Source organism: Vicugna pacos, chromosome 5, assembly GCF_048564905.1.
Source record: "Vicugna pacos chromosome 5, VicPac4, whole genome shotgun sequence".
Lineage (NCBI taxonomy): Eukaryota > Metazoa > Chordata > Mammalia > Artiodactyla > Camelidae > Vicugna > Vicugna pacos.
This window is the reverse complement of record NC_132991.1, coordinates 47,411,382-47,424,846: the sequence shown is the minus strand read 5'-3', so window position 1 is coordinate 47,424,846 and position 13,465 is coordinate 47,411,382. Positions and strand designations below refer to the sequence as shown.

At 42.0% G+C, this 13,465-nt stretch overlaps 1 protein-coding gene and 1 long non-coding RNA gene across 2 annotated transcripts in view; one reads left to right on the top strand and one right to left on the bottom strand.

Moving 5' to 3' along the window:
- Positions 1 to 3,711: 3,711 nt before the first annotated feature.
- LOC140696284 (uncharacterized) overlaps positions 3,712 to 13,465 on the top strand; it is a 355,657-nt gene continuing 345,903 nt past the window's right edge. The window contains exon 1 of the mRNA XM_072960686.1: positions 3,712 to 4,119. Within this exon, the coding sequence (XP_072816787.1) occupies positions 3,712 to 4,119 (408 nt within the window). The remainder of the gene's footprint in view (positions 4,120 to 13,465) is intronic.
- The window catches only part of LOC140696399 (uncharacterized), a 30,624-nt gene continuing 21,752 nt past the window's right edge, over positions 4,594 to 13,465 (bottom strand). Inside the window, exons 2-3 of the long non-coding RNA XR_012072683.1 lie at positions 6,677 to 6,801; positions 4,594 to 4,675 (exon numbers count right to left, since the gene is read on the bottom strand). This is a non-coding gene — a long non-coding RNA (uncharacterized lncRNA). The remainder of the gene's footprint in view (positions 4,676 to 6,676; positions 6,802 to 13,465) is intronic.

Here is a 13,465-nt window from a genome sequence, read left to right as displayed (position 1 = left end):
GGTGTTGTGCTTTGAAATGAGATCTAGTTATATCTTGTCTAGGTGCCGTTTTAATGTACACAGGCATTAAGTAGGTTTGGATCATATTACGAGGCTCATTTTTTCTCTCTAGGAGAATGAACATTGTTGGTTAGAATTCAATAACTATGAAGAGCTATAAAAGTTTAAAATGTGATGTCTTAGTCTAATTTCCATTTTCTTCTGAATAAAAGGGTTATCTTGGCATGGTAAGATTAGATGGGGTCTACCAGCATCTGGTATAATACAGTATAGACCAACCTGGCAGGGTGGCTATGAGTCCTAGTTTCAAGAGCCATCTCTCCCTATTGGCTGGTAGATTTTGGACAATATTTAGAATCCTAAGGTTCCTTTTGCTTATTTCTAAAATGAAAGCAAAATAGCACCTACTACGTAGGGTAATTTTGAGGCCTAATGCAAAGCACTTAGTTTGAGCTAAATAAATAGTAGCTGCCGTTATTTTTTACTGTTACTGCCTATAATCTTGGGAAAGCTGTGTGATATTTGGCAAGTCTCCTAATGTCTTTGGCTCTTGAATCTTTCCAGGGATTGAGCTTGAGCTAGGTAGCTTTGAGGTCCCTTGAAGTTATATAAATAATATAACTTATTTTATCCTTCATAGAAACTTCTGTGTAGCTTAAAGCAGAGGTCTAAGCAAGGTTTTCCAAGAACAGTGTGCCTCTTAAGAATCAGGAATTTTCACCCCAATTGTTCCTCCTACTACGTGGAGGTCCTCTTAAAATAAACTCCATATCTGAGATTAGAAATGAGATTACAACTGATTTCAAGGACTAGGAAAATGGACACAGCTGGCAATAGCATTTTGACTTTATATACCAGTTTGTCTTGGGGGTACATTCTTATTTACTAATCATTTAAAAATAAAGGAAAGATGTTTCAGGTACTGTCTTGTTCTGTGCTAAATCCCCAGCTGAAAACACACCTAGAATTAAATAGGATCCAGAGAGCAGCAGAGTGCAGTACCATCTCCATCTCCTCAGCATTGTTATTTGCTCCGGGCTGGGAGAGAGAATAGCCATCCATAAGGTTCCAAGTGAATTAGAAAGTGGCGCAGCTGCAAGAGTCCAGGGCCGATTTCAGACTATGTTTTGACATTGATTATGTCTACTTTTGCTATTGAGTGTCATTCCAGTCAATGGGATGACCATAGGGAGTTTAAAAGAGCACAGAGAGAAAATGAGACATAGAGCACAAAGAAAGACGTAAAAGGAAATGCTCAAGAAAGGCTAAGCTAGTTTGGGGCACTTGAGTTGAAGGGTCAGGGAGGAAACTTTATCAAGCAGGGTAACAAGAATGCCAGACTACTTCCCCCACCGAATCCTGCAATTGTTACAGAAAATCTCACATCACTTTCCTATTTTCCATCTTCCCATCCTCATTTATGTTGAGATAATATTAATTATATTTGGAAATTGTTTCAAGAATCTTGGAAAACATTCACGAAGATGTGGAAGACAGGGAATTAAGCAATTATTCATGATAAAAATTAGGTATAACTTTTATACTACTTAATATTTTACAATGCATTTTAATGTATTTTACCTCTTTGGGCCCTTATAAATATGCTATGATAGCATTTATCAGTTGGATACATCAGGCTGCAAGTAACAGAAAATTCAACTCAAAATGTCTTTAACGACAAGTAAATGCATTCTTTTGGATCAGAGCTGTGGACAGATTTCAGGATTGGTTGATTCAGTAGCTCAGCTTTGTCATCAAGACCCCCAGTTATTTCTATCAAAGTGCTGTCAGTGGTTTTGCTCAGATCCTCAAGCTGGTAGGAAGATGGCTACAGTAGTTCTAGGCATCAGAGCAAAGCCCAAATATTTTCATAGGAAAGGGAAGTTCATTTCCCCTCATGACTCTTTCATAAGAGTGAGAAATTTTTTCCAAAAGCCCTTCTGCAGACTTCCCTTCATGCCTCGTAGGCCAGAGTTGCACTGCATGCAATTCTTGAACTGATCATTGACAAGAGGAATGGGATTACTTTTAGCCCAAGCTGGCCTATTTCTGGGGCTGGGGTCAGGGTGCCCCGAGGCACATGTGTGCATAGGAGAGAGATGGATGATACCAGAACAGAATGAGGTATACTTTAAGAAGGAAGAAGTGGGGAACAGACACAGTGCAGGTAACTATAGTGTCCACTATAGCAGTTCCATATATATATATATATATATATATGGAAACTGAGACTCAGAATGGTAAAAGGATTGCCTAAAAAGTGGCAGAGCCATGGTTGAAAAAAGCTGTGTTATAAAGGGTATGTATAGTATTCAAGAACAGAGAATGTCCTGGCTGGAAGAGACTATAAAGGTCATCAAATCATTGCTCTCTCCTAGTACGTTGAGAGCATGGGCCTTGGTATCACTAGCTCCTCAAAAGAGCCAAAAGAGCTTACCAAGGCATACCTCTGAATTGAACTTATCTCCTAGATCTGTTGATCTTCCCTTTGAAGGGCTACGTGACGAGCTTCTGTCACTGAAGTGTCTCCTGGTCCTGAGGGCAAAGAGTGTGGGAGGGCAGGGAAAGGAAAGGAGCTTGTTTGTAGCCAAGAGTCTCTTACGAGAACCAGGGATGGGAATAGACAGCCCCTCCTTACACTGAGCAGCCTTCCCATCCACCCATGTCCACCTCCAGAGGCCCCTATGGCCTTCTTCTCTCTTCTATTTCCTATAGTCCTCTCTGTCTTTTACTGCATCCCCTTCCCCAAGTTCAGCTTCTTTTTCTTCTTATCCTTAAGTCCAGGCATTCATTTCTCTCTGGTTTTACCTTGATAAACCTGGGGTGGGAGCTGAGAATTGTTTTCAGGTTCTACAAGCAGAAGAAGGTAAAAACCGGTAACATCGCTTCTTCCAGCCTCAGGGTGAAGAGTCTTTAAGCAAGCCTTTCTCCTACAAAAATTGACTGACTGCACAGAGCATAATCCTGGTGTGTTAATATGCTAGCTGAGTCTTTGTCTCTTTGCTGAACCTTATCAAATATTCCTAAGATTGTCTACCTTTTAGCATAATTGTAGAACATCTTAATGCTAAAAGAGCCACTTTCTCCCACCTTATCAAAGACGTTTTTATCCAAACTTGGCAGGGGCAGGGGTGAGTGTGCTCCTTATCACGGGCCCTGCCGCACACTGTCAGGGCTGTTGGCCACACCATCCCTGGCTGGGCCACCAATCATCTACCCCTTCGCCCTTGGGTCTCTCTCCCCATGATTCAAAGTCTGGGTAGGAATGTCTGGCTGATCCTGGGTCAAATGTCTTTGCTCTGGGTGTACTTATGCAGCGAGTGAGGGGATGAGGAGAGTGAGGAAGGAAGCTATTCCTGCTTAAGTCTTTGGAATGGGAGGGGGATTGCCCTGTCTTCCACCAAGACTAATTCAATGTACAGTTTAGACTTGGGGGTTTAAATGTTGAGCAGCCAACAAAAAACCAGAGTCTGACATTGGGACATGAACAATCTGGGTTTCTAGAATGGAGGAGAAAGTCTCAGACCCAAACAGAACAGAATAATCAAATGAAAGAAAACCTAATAGTTATCAGAGCAAATAAAATAATCAAATTGTTATCAGCCCTCCTAAGTTGGTCCCCAACAAGTGTCCTCCTGCCCAGTGTCACTTGCACCAATAGAATGAGACCGAGGTCAGTTCAGAAGTAAAGGAAAACTTTACATTCGATCAATGAATGGAGAGGTACGACGTCCCGGTCTAGAGCAGGGTCTCCGCCCCCTCCCCCGCCCCCTCCCTACCCTCCCCACAGGCGTGGGCGAGGTTGCTTTACAGGTTCTTGTCTGCGGGGAGGGGCGGGGTTCTCCGGAGGCGCCCGCACTGTGCTGCTCAGGATCCAGAATGCAGTGCGGCGGGCCGCAGCGTCTCTGCACACTGCCTGCCGCCATCTTGGATAGAGGTGTCGCTTCTGCCCAGGCGGCACCCCTGGCACCCCGGCGCCCCCGGGTGAGGTGTCTGGCGCAGCCATTTTGCGGTAGCAGCGCCGCTCGGAAGGAAGTGCCAGGTGTGAGAGCTCTGCACAGGGCTCCCCATGAGCAAATGAAACAAGGTGAAGCACAAAGGAAAACCAAAACAAAACAGGTTAGACTTTATCTTATTACCCAGATTCTATTTTTGTTTCCTGGGAATTGTTGGGCTTTGCGTGTGACAAAAATGTTTCTTACAACAACTACGGCAGTGGTTCTCAAACTTTTGCCGGCGTCAGGATTGAGGAGCACTTAGTAAAAATACCCTGTTTCTAAACCTCACGCCAGACCCCTGAGGTTCCCTGTGACTTATGAGGTTCCCCTGGGGGTGGGGACCGGCAATCAGCATTATTCTTAAACTCCGTGAGGAATTAGGATGCATTTGGCCTGGAGCGCTCCTCCTCAGAGAAATACAGTGTGTGTGGCCTGAGAGAACTGATCAGCATAACAATAAAATAGCTAAATTTAAGTAGAGCTTTCCATATTAAGCACTTGACCCAGGTTATCCCATTTCAAATGCACAGTAGCTCTAGCAGGTGGTACTATTTTAACCATTTAATAGATAATCAGAGAGTTTCAAGTAACTTGCCTAAGATCACAAAGCTGGTCAGAAGTTTACAGCCCTGAGTCTTACTGAGGTTTGTGGGTCCTGGGGTTTGGTCCCATGGAAACTAGATAGAGAGAGAAAGAGGATTCTCACATCCAAAGAGGACAAGAAGCTTGAAGATGGAACCAGTAATATAATCACAATGGCTAATACATTCTACCTTAATTTCTTTTAACATTCTATAATTTGCTTCAGTAATCTAGAAACCGGAAGTGAGAGAGAGGAAGGGTGGATTTTTAGGACATTAGCTAACATTGTACAATCTTGATTTTTCTCATTTTTAGGGAGACAACGTTAACTAAGATTCTAGAATCCATCCCAGGCTCAACTAATAGCAAACCTCAGACAACTGGATTTATTCTCCTTGGTTTTATCTGGAAAAAAATAGTCAAATGATAACCAGAGAATTTTGTTTTTAAAAAATATCACTTTCTAGGGCATGTTCTCAGATCAGTGCACATTGAACCCAATATCCTATATGTTCTTTATTTGCGTTCAAAATACTGCCCATCCATTTGAAAAGGCCCCCAAATTCACAAGTCACAACAAATGTGTGCACCATGCTGAACTTGTTTAGGAATTAAGACAGCTTGAAACACAAAATTTTAATTTTTAGTTGATGAGAGAATTTGATTAACCAGAAAATCCCTCTTGTTGAAAATACAGTACTTTCCCTACCCCTCCTAAATATCGCAGTTTCTTTACTCATGTGAGAAGGAGGTGTAGGAGGGCAGGGGCAGGAGTCGTAGTAGGGATGGCGAGAGATCAGTTTCTGTCTGTAATGTGCTTTTAAAAGGAAAGGAGTAACAAACTGTTCTGTATGTAACCAATGATATCAGTCACCTTGATGAGCTTAAATTCAATAGAATAAAAAATAGGAGAGTTTCAGAAAAAGAAAAGTAGCTTCCTGCCAGTCTGAGTGGTAGGTCCCATCGGGAGGCAGAGAGATACACAAAAGTCTTTTTGTACTCATGATCCTTTGATCCTCTATTTTTATAGTAGATAAAACAGTAATTTTTCTAGTGACCCACAGAAAAATTCCTAAGAGAAGCCCAGAAACAGCCCTGGATTATAGTGAATTTATAAAGCTGGTAGAAAGCATATATAAAGGTAATTTCTTTCACCTTATTTTATATATCACTTTCTTTGAAAGAAGACACTTAAAAAAACAAATATTTTCTTTTTTTTACCCTATATTCTTATGAAGTGTGAAAAAGATATTGTGATTATTGTTTAATAGATGGAGAAGAAGAGAAATCTAGCTTCCTCTCAGCTAGGATAGTAGAGAGTGTCAGTGGAGGGATTTAAGTGTCCTTTGCTGCCCCCCACCCTTATCTTCTCTGTTAACTAACTCCATCTTTCATTGGTCAACCATCATTAGCAATGTGGCCTCAAACTCTTTTCTGCTTGAAGTCCCACCCCATCCCCATCTCCACTGTAAATAGCATCTTGGTCTAGAAAAAATGATTCTGAAAATGCCATCTCTCATAAGAAAAACTGTAAAAACAAGTAATCTCACTGTAGAAGTGAAATTCCTACTTAAAGGGGAGAAAAATAAGGAAGATGGACAAGTATGGAATTTTCATAATTTTTCATGCAGCAGGTACTGTGTGCTGTCCTCCATTTGCAAAGCAAGTGGTCTTTTATGTGCGTCTCAAAACATCCAGTGGATTTTACCATCTATTTCAATGGGAGTTTTTGAGACATGGGAGAGAAATAGACTTAATGACCTTTAAAAAGCAGCTGATCCATCTGTAGTCTTTACTGTCGACTTTGCAGTTGCTTCAATATTTTAGTGGAGGTTTTTAATAGAAAGAAGATTCAGGAGCCACACATTTTATTTCAACTTGACCATTGGGAATTACCATATGTGGCCATCTGGGAGGTATTATAAATGTTCTTTAGTTTCATGTTACTACATGGCAATCAAATAATAGAGCTTGTGCTGAGGAGGACAGAGAATGGTAGCAATGTAGGAACTAGTTGACGTAGAAAAAAACAGCTAGTGAAAAGATTAGTTTTTCTATGGAGTTAAAATAGATGAGTGAATCTGTGGACTCATTACCTTTCACAAAGTACAAATGGCTGGCTTTCATTTGAGAAGCAACAGGTTGAGGGCCATATTGGCATAAAGATTGTTTATCTTCTCTTGTCTGGATATAAGTTGTTCCATTCTTGTATTGAGAAGTTCTGAAAACAAAAACATTTTCCCTGAAAGTTAGTTTTAGAGTTCTGGTTTCAGTGAAATAACACAGAGGGTGTCTGTGGTAGTCCAAGAAGTACAGATGGGATAGTGAGAAGGAGTTGTGCTTGGACAGGGCTTCTGTGTCCCTTCCAACCAGCTGGAAAAGAGTCCCTTAATGAGATAGTCATAGCTTTTGAATAACGGCAAAGATAAAGTCAGAGAAAATCAGAGAAGATGACTAGAATCGTGATGGTGGAACCATGGTGGTGGAACAGGAGGGGACAGTGCCAGTATCCACAAAAGAGACAAAATTGCTGAGTGAAGGGGTGTGGAAGAGATAACATTAATTCTGGGATTTTAATTTTATACTTGAAACTCTATAATTGGGCAGCATTGCCATGTGTGATCGGTAAACAAGAATTAATTTAATGTTTGTTAGCAATTATGATTCACTTTGAGCCAATCTTAAAAACCAAATGGTACATACACATGAGCCACCAAGGGCAAAAGGCACCAGACCAGTAGGTATGGTCATCTGTGACTGTTTCTAGAGCTATTTGTGGTTTGTGCAGAGTGGCTTATTTATGGGATGACTGGAATGGAATAGAGTCACACTGAGCCACAGATAGAGTTAAATAGTGTAGCATATTTTGAAAATGTTTCCCAAATGTTTACCAAAGCCACAAAAAATGTAGTTAAAGAGGAATAAGCAAAGTATATTGATCAACCAAAATGTAATGGAATGTAATTAGCCAGTGAATAATTATATTAGAAGCAAGGTAAGATGATCTCAGTGCACAGATACCTTCTGAAAATCACATTACTTTGAATTTATTAAAAATTAAGAAAAATCTGGACTTCTTTTATACCATGGATAGGAAAAAGATTATTCTTCAACTTTGTCCATGATAAAGGACACTAGCTTTACATAATAAAAAGATTGAGTACATGAAAATACAAGCATATTTCTTAGCATAAAGTTAGTGCTTTAATAAATGTGAATGTGTTGAATCTAAAATTAAGTAAGATTCCCACACAGTTTGAGTTTTATTGCTAAGCTATTTTGTCCTTTCAGTTGAATTTGTATAATATATAGTCGCTTCTGACTACCTGCACCCCTCTTTACCCTTCTTAAAAGAATCACCCAGCTTCATTTTCCCTATTTCCTCACTTTCTTCCAATCACCTGGCTTTGCCCACTCACCTTCCAATCAAACTAACCTGGAAGAAGTTGCTAATTGTCAACTTTCAGTGGCGTTTTCAGTTCTCACTCTACCAGATCTCGCTGGAATATGTGACACCACTTTTTCTTTCCTGCGTCAGTGTCTAATTTTGGTTCCTGGGACATTTCTCTCTCCCAGTTGCCCCCAAGTCTTTCTGAATTAATCCTCAGTTTCCTCTGAAAGTTCCACTTCCTCTCTCCAGCCCGTAAATGCAGTAGTACCTTGTGAGTCTATCCTTCTACCTTTGGTCCTGCTCTTTCCCCTTTCTGCATTCATTTTTAGTATAAAAACACCCCTGTGGCTTCAGTTACAATCTTTAGGCCAGTGACTCAGGATCTGCTTATGCAGCTGAGGTCTCCCTTGGATTCCAGAGGAATGGTGCCAACTCCTGGACACCTCCACTGGGACAGCCATGGACAGTTGAACATTACCACATCCAGAACAGAACTCATTTGAACTCCATAAGCTTCTGCTTGTATATTCCCTATCTCAGTGAATGATCCATCCTCCCAGTTGCCAAAACCATAAATCTAGGACTCATCCTTAATTCTTTTCCCTGTGCCCAAATGACATAGATGTCAGCCTTCAACTATTGTTGATTATCTGTTTTGCTCCTACTGTTGTTATTCAAGTTCAGACTCTTACTGCAGCCCTTTCACTCTTCTTGCCTCTAGTTTTGCCACTCACTTCATTCATTCATTCACTCATTCATTCACAGCACAGTTGAGTGTTTGCTAACATCCAGGGCATTGTGCTGGGGATGTGGCCCAAGAGATGAGCATTGCAAGCCTGATTTCTGCTGTCACGGTGACTGTGCTAGGGCCCATGGTCATTCAAAAACCCAAATATGAGCGTGCTATTTCTTGTTCAGCATCCTTCAGCAGGTTCTCAAGCCTTAGGGCTATGTCTTAGATTGGTTTGGAATAGCTAATGTGAGACCCTGACCATTACCTCCCCAGGGGAACCTCAATTGCAGCTAGACACAGGGCCACCCAAAAGGCAAAGCATTGTCTTCCAGGCTCCCATGCAACCAGGGTAGGGGTCCCGTGACTCAATCCTGGCTAATGAAGTGTAATGCTGCTTAAAGCCAGTTAACCTGATTGGGCCAGGTGGTGAGAGGGGGCATTTTTTGCCCACTGCCTTTCTTCATTCTTTTGTCCTGATACACAGAGGTGCTGACTGGAGTCTAGCAGCCATCTAGTACCACGAGGAGACCCTGAGGATGGAAAGGATGTGTAGCAGAACAGGGAAGCAGAAAAATGGGAGCCTGAGTCCCTGATGGAACTGAAAATTGTAGCACCCTATACCAGCTTTGGTCCCCTTCCCACCACGCCTTTTTGTGAAAGAGGAATACACTTTTATCCCTTCATCTTGATTAAACCACTGTTATTTGGGGGTTTTATGTTACATGTAGCTAAATTTAACTAAATGAGACTGATAAAGAACTTTACAATGCGAATCTTCTTGCCTCTCCAGAATTATTCCTCATGTAAGTACTGGAATTCCCCTGACCCTCTCTGTCTCAGTCTCTCTCTTTCTCTCTTTCTCTGTCTCTCTCTCTCTCTCACACACACACACATGCACACAGTGTGTACTCACACCTTCATGCTGCTTTTTCTGCCTGGAACTCTCTCTCCCTTTACCTTCACCCCCTTTTTAGTCTAATTCTTACTGGTTTGGTTCAGACATCACTTCTTCAGATTTACTGGTTCGGTTCAGGAACCTTCACAACCTATTCCCAGCCTGGTTAGGTGCCCCTCCTAAGTGTTTCTTCTGTACGCTGTACTGGTAGTCTTTTTAGTCTCATACCTAATACATTTCTTGTGTCCTCATCTGGGTTCTCCCCTAGCCTGTGAGGGCACGGGTGTGTAGGTGCCTGTTTGAATGAATGGCTTGCACTCTAGTTTCTCCTGCCCTTGCTGTCAATTTCACATCTAGTCAATGGAAGAGGAAGTTTGGACTCACAGGTTTTAATAACTTGACCAAGGATAATCTTAGAATCAATTTACCTGTCTTCCCATTTTGTTTCCTTTTTCGAGAGCATGTGTAGGTGGGTGACTTCATTTGAGATGGGAAAAGCTTGCTGAAGTGGAACCCTTCCCTCCAAGAGGATGGGAGAAGTGTGTACAGCAGTTTTCTAGGTACTCTTACAAGTCTTCTTACAATCAGCTATGAACCTAGGAACCTGCTCCACACATTGTCAGTGTCCATTTGGAAATGCTTCCCATACCCCAGGGCTAGACTAAGACATCTCAAATCCAGGTCTTCACCCCACCACTTAAAAGACTTGAATGGATCTGCTTCCTCTCTGGAGATGACCAGCCTCTTCAGTGGGCCACACAGAACTCTCTTCTAGTTCTTTGGCCTCATCTCTTACCACCATTTCGCCATTTCCTTTGCACACTGAAGTGCTTGTCCCTCTGGGATAGCCCATATCATTTCTCACCTGCAAACCTTTGCTCCAGCTGATTCCTCTGCCTGATTGTCTTCCCTTCCTTCTAAAAATACTAACTCTACGCATTGCTTATAGCCTTTAGAACTTGACTCAGGGACTTCCTTCTCTCAGAACTGTTCCCTAGGCCCCCACCGGCTGGGTTAGATGTGGCTCCTTACTCGGCTCACCCATTGAGCCTGACTCAGCAGCTAATACCTCCTCTCCAGTGTGTTGGCCCCTCCAAAGGAAGGAACTGCATCTTGTTCATCTTTGAATCTTCCCAGTGCCTGGCACATGACAGGGTGTGCAAAAATGTTTTTTGTTGAATTAGTAAACAAGTAAAATATCAAACAGAAATGCTCTCAGAATCATGCAAGTTACTTATTGCACAAATTTTCCTGGTCTCACTCTGATGAGTCATCAGTTTGCCCCTTTGCACATTTCCACATCCTGGATGGGACTGATGATTTAATCAGCTCAGATGAGTGTTTGAAGTGACATCTTAGGACTAGCCTGATGTTGGAGGAGTTAGTGAGACTGACTTGTAAACCCTTTATTTAAGCAGAAAGTTTTGTTTAATAACTGTGAACATTCCCCTTCTAGTTCTGAGCTTCCTCACAGCTCCCTGTCATGCAATATCACATCACAGAGGGACTTGGGGTGCTCACTTGGGCTCTGGAGAGTTATCGTATGCCTGGAACATAACCTGACATCCCAGTATCATCTTCACCCGGAGAAACTGAACCAGCCCTTAGAAGCTTAGAAGTTCTTTGAAGGTGCCACTGTCTGGTGTGTCTGAGACACTTGGCTGCCATCTCTCTAGACTGGGCTCACTTCTTTCCACATGGAAAAGATGCCAGAGATTCATATATATGGGGGCCTAGTTGGTGCTGCTAAAAGCTTGCTTAGATCCTGTGTGATCTTAGCTAAGTTATTTAACCTCTCTGTGGCTTACATTCCTCATAAAAAGCATGAGGTGCCTATGTTATAGGGTTAATGGGAGGACTAAATTAGATAAATTATGTAGAGTCTTGCAGAAGGAATGTTTATAGTAAGTGCTTATAAATGTCAGCTGCTATTATAACTATTGTCATAGTACTGGTCTGTGGTGTCTACAAAGAACCAATCTTGAGAACTCAGACAGAAAAATGTCCTGGAGGGGAACTGAAATGTGAATGTAAACCAGAGCCTCCATGTTGGAATTCAGAATCATCTCATTAAGGAAGACTATGTCTCATGTCATTTAATGATCTAAAAAACAAAACAACACAAAAGCCAGAATTTGCATGAAAAATTTGAATTGACTATTTTCATGTTGTATGATTATTACTACTTTATTTTCCTTGCCTCCCCTTTCTGTATTATCATTGAATTCTCTGTGCAAAAGTCACCTCTTGGGTCCCTCGTGTGGATTTAGCTCAATTATCTTTCAGTGCTGCTCTGGCCTATTTATGGGAAGTGAAAGGAGCTTTCTCCCTTCCCCAGGGATCTCAATCCTCTTTTCATAGAGGAGGTTCTGACAGGAAGTGGTCCTTATTTCTTTTAAATACCAAGCTCTCTTGCGTACCTTAGAAGATGTGTCTGGCATCATCTTTCTGGTCAAAGGACTATGTTTTCTACTGAGGGAGCTTGAGATGGAGCAAAGGCTAGGTTATTGTAGTCAAAGCCACGGAATACCCTGGGTCCAAAGAAACTTCAACAAGAGGGAATCTTGGGACTTAAGGTGCAGATAAGTTATCATCATGCTGCTTTGCTTTTGCACTCACTGATGGTATACCTACGTCCTCATTTGCCTCCTACGTCTCTGCAGGTTGTTTCTTCATCTTCTTTTCTGACTTTTCCTCCCCTGCTGGTCCTTCAGTGCTCATGTTCACGGGTCTGGGCTCTTACTCTTCACTTTCCCTGGACCATCTCAACCATCCCAGGGCAACAGAAACAAGATCTGTCTCCCAACCTCCAGACAAGTACATGCAACTGCCTTCCAGGTTCCTACTTGGATATCCCACAGGTCACTCAAACTCAGTGTAACAAAAATCACACATACAGTTGTTCCTCCTCCCTCAAATTTGCTTTTCCCTCAGTGTTCCCTGTCTCAGCAAATGGCACTACTTCCCAACCTGTTACCGAAGGAGCAACCTGGAAGACTTTTCAGTTTCCCTCTCCCTATGCATTCAGTCAATTGCTCATTCCTGCCAACTCTTCTAGCTCTTTTCTACATTTCACAGACACTGTAGTCCAGGCCACCAGCGCCTCTCTCCTGGGCCCGTGTAGGAATCCACCTGCTGCCTTTTCTGCTTCTAAGTTTGTTCCAGTCCATTTTCCCTCCTGCAGCTAGTTGGATAGTCTAATACTGAAAATCCACCTGATCTAACACTTTCCGATTGCCCTGAGGGTAATGCCCAGGCACCTAGCCATGCTCTAAGGCCCATGATTCAACCTTGATGTAGCTGCCAGCTGCATCTCTTCTCAGCTTCCTCCTATTTTTGTGTCCCAGCTACATTGAACTTCATTCAGTTCCTCAAATGTCCCCATGCTTTTTCTCACATCTGCACCTTTGCACATGCTATCCCCTCTGCCTGTAGTATTCCCCTACCTGTGGCGCCTGGGTCACCTCTGCTCCTCCTTTACCTCCCAGCTTAAATACCGCTGTCTCTAGTAGCCCTTCCCTGAGCTTGATTACATCCCCTGCTCAGTGTTCCCATAGCTCTTTCTGCTTCCACCAGCATAAAATGCATCACAACTGGCACCATTACTTGTTCAAAATTTGCCTTGCTTGATAGCATTGGAAGACAGGGAATGTATCTGCCTTGTTCAATTGTATTTTCATTGCCTGGCATGCCAGGCACAGTTGTGGCTCAATAAATAAATGAATGAATAAAAAGAAAAAACTCTTTATTTTGATCAATAATATCTAACTATTTTGGTATGTGTTTTTTAATCATTTGTTTTTTAATTAGTTGCCATTTCATATTCTTGACCTATTTTTCTTTTTTAGCTATTAGTAAGAACTTTT